The 9,654-nt window shown below is 38.5% G+C and overlaps 1 protein-coding gene across 5 annotated transcripts; it reads right to left on the bottom strand.

The window, feature by feature from the left end:
* Positions 1-1,865: 1,865 nt before the first annotated feature.
* isl2b (ISL LIM homeobox 2b) lies at positions 1,866-5,098 on the bottom strand. Of its 5 annotated transcripts, none has more exons than XM_024294874.2 (6): positions 4,808-5,098; positions 4,374-4,558; positions 3,791-4,053; positions 2,937-3,235; positions 2,349-2,516; positions 1,866-2,276 (listed from the first exon to the last, which is right to left on the bottom strand). In XM_024294874.2, exons 2-6 carry the CDS (start codon positions 4,427-4,429, stop codon positions 2,160-2,162), a joined length of 903 nt encoding a protein of 300 aa, XP_024150642.1. In that variant the 5' UTR covers positions 4,430-4,558; positions 4,808-5,098; the 3' UTR covers positions 1,866-2,159. The 5 variants fall into 5 exon arrangements, with proteins under 5 accessions (XP_024150642.1, XP_024150637.1, XP_024150639.1 ...); XM_024294869.2 differs by having other exon boundaries at positions 4,369-4,558; positions 4,808-5,097; XM_024294871.2 differs by having other exon boundaries at positions 2,949-3,235; positions 4,369-4,558; positions 4,808-5,097.
* Between the last annotated feature and the right edge of the window lie 4,556 nt (positions 5,099-9,654).

The following is a 9,654-nucleotide window of genomic DNA, read 5'->3' as shown; positions in this document are numbered from 1 at the left end:
AATTAATCACGAGGGGGCGTGCGTAGGGGGGTAATTGTCGCTTTGTTTCTGCTCTGATGCGTTTAGCAGCTTTTTGGCTTTCATGGTTATAGTGTGAGTGCGCCGCGCGTCCGCGAGCTGAGGGGAAATAAAGCTGTGCGCATTTGGAATTTAGTGATGGGATGAACGTGCGCGCGCCGCGTGGGGAGGTGTGTGAGAACACACTCCCAAATAATCCGCGGTTCTTATCAGTGGAAATATCTAAAGTAGGATTTTTTTAAAATAAACGAAATCGGAGGGGGAAAACACAATTTAATGTTAATTTTTAGAATGTTGGTAAATACATTTTTAAATTAAAATTAAACTTTATTTAATCTATGTCAACATTTTGTTTTACTTCGGAATTATTCTCCAGAGGAGAGTTAACAGGCTCTGCATTCTTGCCTGTAAACTCCATTGTTATTCTTCTCTTATCTGCGCTATCTTAATCTGCGCACGTCGTCCGCTTATCTTATTTGAAATAGCTCAATTACAAATCTATAATCTGCCTTTTGTCATTCAAGATTCTCGTTAAGACTTTGGTGGAGCTTCGCGCACCAAAACAATTAGAAATAAACAAACGTTTTAGTTTATAAGAAACGGATAAAATATTTTTTTGTCTTGCTTTCTAAAAGAAAATGTGGACATTGATTTTCCTTTTTAATTAATATTATTTAATACACTAATCTGTCAATATAAATAAATGTTATCTCCTGGAGGTTTCAAATATGTGCTGCTTTTTGTCAAAAAGAAAAAAATATATAATCTCAACGTGCAGAAAATGAAGAAAATATCCAATCCAGCGCGCATTGGGCCTCTTTTACGCATCCCGACAGAAATAACGCAGCTCAGAGAAGGAAAATAAACTGAGGAGGAGAAGTGACCCTCCACGAGCTGCTCCCTGTTCCCCTCAGTTATGGGGTCCTTTTTTTGACGTTGTGTGTGTGTGTCTAAGGTGGGGGTGTTTAGTTTGTTGTGGCTTCAGTCAGTGTATCGTTTGCAGGTGATGCCAGGACCAGATAAGAGGTCGCCGATCCCTTTGCGCGCTGTCTGGACCAGCTTGGCTCGACCAGAGGAACTGGACTGAGTACAATTTACAGCAGATTTTTGCCCCCAAGATAGTAAATGACCACTGGCCGACTCCTGGAGCGAAAACACTGCGAGATGGAGCGGGGTGATAAGGGCGGCACAGCCTGTGGGCTCCAGGTCAGCTTTAAGGGTTCAACGTGACAGACTTGTTAGGCGCGCCAGAAATGCGCGCTTGTAGGACTTGTTTTTTTTTTTTTTTCTTTTTTTTAGGAGTGGAGAAAATCACCCAACAAACAAGCCCCCTTTTTTCTAACATAATATGCACTGACCTGTTTGTATCTACAAACTCAACTTTTATGGAAAAAAACATGTTTTATTGTGAATAAAGGAAAAAAATGAACTCGTTTTGCAACAAAATAAAACAAAATAGTGCGCCAGCGCAATCACCGTCCACGAAGACAGCAGTATTTTCCTCTTTTTTTATTTTATCAGTTAATATTCCTTTAGCGAATTGCTTTCCTAAGAATAAATAATATAACAATAATTTAACTTTTTTGTTCGAGGAGCTCAAACAACCTGCAGATCCCGCCTCAAAGATAAAGTATTTTACAACACCAATACTTTGCAGATTATCATGCTCTGACCTTAAGACAAAACGCAGTAAATGTATCAAAAATGTTCTCATATTGAAGAAACAAGACACAGTATGAGCACACTGAGAATGCAGAGAGTCCGCCTCTGCATCGATGAAAATGGTCCCAAATGTTTCTGAGGCCTCTTCTTCTTTTTTCCTTTCTGATTTTTTTTAAGTATATCCATTTGGAGATCCTCTGTACATCTTCGTTCATGCATCAATTGTTCTGCTTAGTGTTTGTTCTCAAAAAAAGCAACAAAAAAGCAAAGTCAATGGTTGCTCTGTTGGTTCCTTTCTCCATCAGGAAACAAAAAAACTCCTCTCTGGTTTGAGGCCACGTGATGAGCTGGTCGCATGCAGGGATGGGTGGGACTGGGATCATGCTGCAAACTGTCCTTGCAGGAGGAGGTGGTGGAGGTGGTGGTCATCTTAGTGTTGGTGGTGAAGAGAAGGGAGGGTGGGGTATAGCTGTAAGGTTTCACGTCTCCACCGGGCTGGGAACCATACTGTTGGGGGTGTCCGGCAACTGAGAGGACAAGGAAGTCACGTCGCTGCCAGATGAGTTCCCAAGAGAACCTGATTCTGAGAAGGACACCTGGAGATGGAAACAGAACGGTCAAGATATGGATGGGTTGATGAATGGATGGATGGATGCAGGAACACATACCAGTTGCTGAAAGGCTGGCTGGTCCAGGTCACTCTGCAGGGCGAAGTCGCTCAGGGCTTTCCACGGAGGTTGGTAGGTCTGAACCTCCACCGGGTTCCCCTGCACCGTGCTTTCATGCCGAATGGGACTCCCAGCGACAAGAGGGGTCCCTGTAAGACCTTGCAGGTTCTGAGGGAGGAAACATGTAAAATAAAATCAAGATTATACTTAAAAATAAAAATTAAAAAACATATTAACAGGCATATGTGTTCTCTTATTTGTATCTAAGCAAAACCTGCCTCTCAGTTTTGGGGGAAAACAGTCAAATTCAAGGTTTCAGATTTAATAAATGTTTACAAATTCATGTTTTTCTCTTAAAGATCAAGACTCTGAAAACAAAGCTATTAATTCATTATTCATTGGAACTTAAATTTGAATACAGTTTAGCAACAGAGCCAAAAAAAAGCTGCACTGCTTTAAAATATAACCATATTTTAATAAATCATTATCAGAAAAAACGGTTTATTCACTAAATAAACACAAAATAATAATAATAATAATAATAATCAGTAGTCAGGTGTGGTGCTTTGAGGATTTGGTCAAACTTACGAAGATGCTTACAGTCTTATCACTGTGCTGCTGCTGCTGGAGCTGCTTCATCAGGATGGATTTCTTCTTGTCCTTGCAGCGCTTGTTCTGGAACCAGACCCGGATGACTCTGGGGCTCAGGCCGGTCATTTCCACCAGCTGCTCCTTCATCAGCGCGTCCGGCCGCGGGTTCGCGTTGTAGCAGGTCCGCAACGTGTGCAGCTGCTTCTCGTTCAGCACCGTCCTGACGCGCGTCGTTTTCTCCGACTGCTTGTGAACGTGGTTCCGATGCGGGGCCTGCCGCACCGTCACTGGGTCTGCTGAAGACGGGGAGACACCGAGGCTGCATCAGAAACGGTTTGCGCCATAAAGGCCTCGAAATCACAACCTGGTGTTACGCTGCGTAATCGAACATTTAGGCACAGCTGTCGGGTTGATCCAAATAGAAATAAAGATTACATTTTTGGGGGAAAAGTTGTATTTCTTTTTAAATCATTAATTTTAGAAAACAGATTGTGCTTATGTTATCAGAAAATATTCTAAAAAATGCAAAAAAATAGTTCTTTGCATCCCCGACTAATTAGAGCAGCCGAATTACTGTTTGATCTCACTGTAAAATATCGTTGGATTTTGGGTAACAATTCTGCACCGGAGCCGTGCAGCTTTAGTCAACTTTTCCAGCGCATTGAGGTTGTTTCTTCCAAACAAACACAGAAAAGCAGACACACACCTCCGCGACCGCAACACAAACACCAGATTATTTAGATAATACCCCCAAAGCGGCCCAGACTGTCCCCAGACACTCCATTTTTATTAAAATACAGATTAAATTATATATTTATGAATATATTTTATTATTAAATGATGGATCTGACCTGCCATGTGCAGCGGTCTGTTGGAGTGGATGTGTCCGGGACTGATGGGGCTCCCCGCGGAGCTCCTCTCCAGCAGCATGCTGTGGTCCGCCCGGCACAGCAGATCCCCTTCCTGCAGGGAGAACTCGTCTCCCGGCAGCAGCTGCCTGCTGCACATCGAGCACCGAAAGCACTCGATGTGATAGACGTTATCCCGAGCCCGCATCACCAAGTCGCTGCTGCTGAAGCCCAGGTTACATTTTGCGCATTTTATTCCAAAGAGCCTGCAGAAAGGACAGCAATCAGCAAAAACTGCTGAGGGGGGAATATAGTGTACAGCACCATAGAAAAATGTTTTTTTTATTTATTTAAGTATTTTATTATAAATAATATTAATTATATAAAATTGCAACTTGTTTAAAATGTATTTTTTAACTTCTTAGTTTTAAAAAAAGTTTTACATTTTTTTTCCGATATTCCCCCCTTTTTCATACTTTTTTACAAATTATGCTCAACACTTCTTATTAAATATATTTTTTCCACATTTGCATGTGGTGTGAATCAGCCTTTTAGGGGGGGGGGAATGCCAAAAGTCGTACCTTACATAATCTCTTTTGCAATAAGTTTTTCCGTCCCGGACAAAGCAAGTGCACGTCTCATCCAGGTACTGGCTGCACTCTGCACACTTCAGGCAGGCTGCATGCCACTCCAGGTCGGGAGACACTCTGAGTATGTACTGGTCATGGATCTGGCTTCCACATCCGACACACATCGCGAATCCTGGCTTCTCTGCAAAAGAACGCACAGCCTCGTCATCTCCGGCACCACAACCTGGTTTTCCTCATTTTTGTAGGAGAACTCCTGCTAAACATGCGCGCTGTTGTGTAACAGTTGGCGGCATGGATGAAGCAGAACTTAAATGTTTTTAAAGCGGATCCAAAAGTGCAAAGCCGTGGAGGAAAAAAAATATATTTTTTAAAAAATCGATGCGTCACGGACGGACAGCAGCCGCTGCGGCGCGCGGAGCCGCGTACTTACTTTTGGAATGATCCCCCATATCATCCAAGAAAGAAGAGCTGAAAATAATATCCACCATACAGGAAGGATTACGGTGATTCTCGGTAGATGCGGAAAAGATGTGAGGAGGTGACTGGCCCTTCGGCTGCCTCCCAGATAACTTGTCTCTCCGGACAGGAGGGGGCCGAAGAGGCTACCAGGGTCCCACACGCTGCTGGGGTGACGTCATGACGTCAACAGCGGACTCTCCAATCGTCCCACCGCACCTCTCCACCTCGCCTCCACCTCTCCACCGGCGCACAGAGCGAAGGAAAAGTTCACGTGAGCGTGGAAAACAGCGGATTATTCCAATATGTTTATTGTGTCAATATAAATAAACAAATGCAACACAATTAGCAATGTCTTTTTACTTAATTAAGCAAGAATTGCATTTTTTTTTTACAAAATGCAATTGCATTTACATTATTGCAAAAGTACGTTTTTGATCAATTTTGAATCACTTTTTAAATGTTTATATTTTAACATATTCTGTTGTTTATTCTGAAAAATCATTCTTAAGTCAACATTTATATGAATCCAAAAAATAAATAAATATATGCACGTTGCACTTAATTTTCCTCTTTAAAAATAATAATAATAATCTAAACAAAAACGTGATTACTTTCATGTGTGTTTTTTGGACAGTTTGTTGATCTGAGCTATTTTAAGCGAAAATAGTGTCATCTACTGGAAAGAAAGGGGAACTACAGAAGAAGGAATGCAGCATTTTTTTTTATCTCCTCTGCTTTGAGATGGAGAGTCCTGACTCAAAATTCCAGTTAAAGGTCATTAGATGGTTTTTACCAAGACAACTAACTCAAAACATTGTTTTTTGTGGCGTCTTTTATTCTTGCTGCCTCCCTAACTTTGATTAGAATCATGTAAGAGTTTTAGATAGAAAATGAGGATCGTATAGTCTTTTACAAACTGAACCAACCAGCACTCCAGTACTTACAGGTCTCACATCTTTATTTTCCCTATCACAACTATTGATACTTGGATCAGATGGAAGAATTTGAGAAGTAACTATGTTAAATGCATGTACCTGTCATTTTTTAAGAAGTTTGGTGGTCAAATTGATGTCATTTGTGTGGTTTATTGTATCTGTTCAGACACAAAACAGATTATTACAGTTTTAAACTTTATCCTTTACTAGATGGATCAGTCAAATATTATTTTTTTTAAAACAGCAGCCTCCCAGAAAAGGTGAAAATATTTTTTTTTCACAAGACTGAAACTCAAAGGTTTGATTTATGGCAGGGGTGGGCAAACTACAACTACACGTGACCTGTTAAATCTGGACCACCAAGATAGAATAAATTATATTGATTATCTTAATTAATGTTTTATTTTCCATGTATTCCTGGTGTCTCCCCATAGATTGAGCACTACAAACTTAAGACATGTGTTTTGGTGCAGAAAATTATTCTCTGTTGGAAGATTTGTTGTTTTCCTGATGTTTATGTGTGTGTCATTTTTCCCATTATTCCAACACCACATGAAGGCAGCAGTCCTCTAAGTTTGTGTTTGTGCCTCTGAGGGACACCACAGTTAATGCATGTTTTTGTTCAGATTCCATATTATTTATTTCTCTTATGAGGTGGATTACCAAAACACAACTGCTTCTGGTCCGGCAATTGTGTCAGATTTTTTAACCCTTTGTTGAACAAGTCATAAATGTGGTTTATAGTATTACTTCTACAGCCTGCTGTCATTAACTTACAAGTCAAAACTCTTCATTTTGTATCATTTTTCCATTATTTTTTAATCCTTTAGCAATCTGTGTCTGCACATATTTTCCATTCTGTTATATTTGTTATATATACTGTTATATTTAAGAGGTTTGGTGAATATTTGTGAACGTTGGATTAGAAAGTTTTGGCTTTGAAGTGAGCAGACGGGACTTCCTGTTGCTGTATAAGCTTTTTCACACATTCAATCAACAGAGTCATCAGTTTTACAAATCTACACAAGTCTCCATACATGGGAGACAAAATACATTCCATACATATATGGTTCTAACATGACTTTCTTTTTATTTCAGATACTTGAGAATGCATTTTTAAAAAGAGCAACAAATTGAAATCATCCTGATGGTTGATTCAGCAAGCAGCTGTGTGGCTGCAAATAAAAAAAAAAAAAAAACAGGAAATGTTTTGGATCAAGCAACATATTCCTGACAAAATGACAGTCTTATGGAACATATTAATGGTTTATGTTGAGAAAAGTTTGTCTTTCCTATGTGTGTAGAGACTTATGGGACACCCTGTAGTGTTTTTTACTCTCAGGTGGACCAAATAAAGCTGCTGCTTACTCAGTGGAGAAGCTTGTTTCTTACTCTACTGTACATAATCATCATCATCTAAATATATGTTATTTTCAAGTTGTCAAATTTTTACCTCAGCTTCTGCAAAAAGTAAGTTACAAGATCAATTTAAAAAAAATAATCACATTAATACATTAAAAGGACTAAGAGAGAGGAAATGATTTAAATACATTCTTAAAGTTAATATGTGTAATAAATCCTAACTAAAAGATTTAGAAATCCAGCGGTTAGCCGAATCACAAAATTTTTGATTAGTCGGAGAAATGAAAAGAAATATTTGAACAAAGCAAACTGTCCAATAATCTGTTTTTAACTTGACATGTGACCAAAGCCTAAAGTGTAATCACTGTTCGTAAAGGAAATTAGAAAAATCCTAGTTTTGACATTTGTATTTGAATTATAGACATTTTTATGATGTTTTTTTGCAAATCAAACCTGAGTATCAAACACTTTTTTGTACTTTTGAAACTCTATTTCTTATGTCTTAAAAAAGAGAGTTTCAAAAACGTATCACTGGTTCAAAGATGCTCATTAATCACTAAATCCAACACTTATGTTATGTACCGGTTTATTATGTTAATTTAGTTCTTTAGCCAAATATAAGTTAAAAACATATCTTTAAAAAATATATTTTAAGTTTTTCCTGTAATTTAAAATCAAAACCATTTTTTGAGATGTTTAGTGTATTTAAAATGTTTTTTTTAAGTCTGTCATGACCCTAACATCACCCTTGAATGCACAGCTTTTTGGTTTTCTGACATGCCTCTGCAGTATAAAAAAGAGAAAAAAGAAGGAAAAAATCACATCCACATGCAACCAAAGTCACACTGAGAGGGGAACCATGTTGCAGATTTATAATTCATAATTCTTCAGAGTTAATGCAGTATTCACATGATAATTAGTATTAATTTTTGATTGGCGCCCCAGGGCAGCCCTGCATTGTTGGGCAGGAGAACCTCGATACCTTATTATTGTAAGTGTCAGCAGCCTGTGTTATTTTACAAATATTATCAGCTGCTCTCATCAACGCAAAGAAAGCATTTTGTACTTTTTAGAAGGGTGGAAGCACATGGGTTTGCATGAGTTAAAACGAATATATGACTATATTTCGACTTAGAACATGGAAAGACTTCAAATATAGTGTTTATCATATATAAATAATGCATTTTTAAACATTTTTAGCTGCATTCATTTCTTATTTAAGTAATGTAACATGTTTTTGTAATAATACTTTTCAATAGGATTATTGAATTTGCTTAAATGATCATTGTTGTAATTGTCCTCATCCAGGCTCTACTCTGAGAGGCCAGCTGATGAACTTGTCATGATCTGCTTGTTTTGTGACGCACTCGTGTTCTCACACCTGAGGGAAGCTTTTCAGTGTGAAGGAAGAGGTTCAGCATCACTTTGGGGTATTTTCTCAACAGGACAGCAGGTGCACGACTCCCTGACCCGCGCCCTCCACCAGCTGTGAGTGTGTGTCTCCTTAAGCATGTCGAGAGCAAACAGCAGACAGCCAGACTTGTGGGAAAACTGACCGAGCTTGGCAAATCGACTGCTGGAATCAAAAGCTGCCATTTGCTACCTCAGTCTGCAGCTTTGAAAAGCTGTTTGTGTGCAGCTGGTTGCTAAAAGTAAAGAGGATTTTTTTTGCTTCTCCACAGGAAAAAAAAGGGCCTTCTGGATTGACAGAGCCTTTCATACTGTATTATTCGTCCTGGCTTTTAACTCCAGGAGAACTGTGTTCACAAATTGATGCTCTGCTCCTTTGGGGCTGTAGCTGCAACATTAAATTGTACTGAAATATTCATATGTGAGTGCATTTAGCTGAGAGCAATTGATGTGTGACTCCCCAGAGGCCAGATGGAAATGTTTCGGGGCCCAGCATGCATTGGCAGACACCCTGAGCTCTGGTCAAGTCAGTGATTGTGATTTGGCTGAAGCCACCAGATCGGACTGAGCTGAGAGATCAAACAGGCAGTGACCAGAGATTAGTGTTGATAATCTGGTTCTGCATACAGGGGACAACAAAAAAAAAACAATATAAAGAGTAATTACCATCTTAACAATAATTTTCGCAAAAAATAAATTTTTATAATGTTCAATTCTTCTTATAAATATGCACCAAACTGACGTTTTATTAACCGTCTCTCACATGAACTATGATGAAATTAGTTAGGATTTCTTTCTTTTTTACTAAGTGCTTTAACTAATCTTTGCCTACATAATAAAGGTTTTTTTTTTTTTTTGAAAAAAAGGTATAACTTTAAATTCTATAAAGATATATTTATCTGTTCACTAAACATCAACATCAGAATCAGAATCAGAATCAGAAATGTTTATTGTCATTGCACATGGGGATACAATGAAATTGCAGCAGCCTTGGACATAAAGAAGTTAAAAAATAATAATTATAACAATAAAATAGAATAAAAAAATAATAATAAAAAAAAATAATAATAATAAAAAACATAATCATTTAGTAATCTGTAAGTATGACTGT

The sequence above is a fragment of the Oryzias melastigma genome, linkage group LG3 (genome assembly GCF_002922805.2).
Source record: "Oryzias melastigma strain HK-1 linkage group LG3, ASM292280v2, whole genome shotgun sequence".
In the NCBI taxonomy this organism is placed as follows: Eukaryota; Metazoa; Chordata; class Actinopteri; order Beloniformes; family Adrianichthyidae; genus Oryzias; species Oryzias melastigma.
This window is presented reverse-complemented; position numbering and strand designations above follow the sequence as displayed.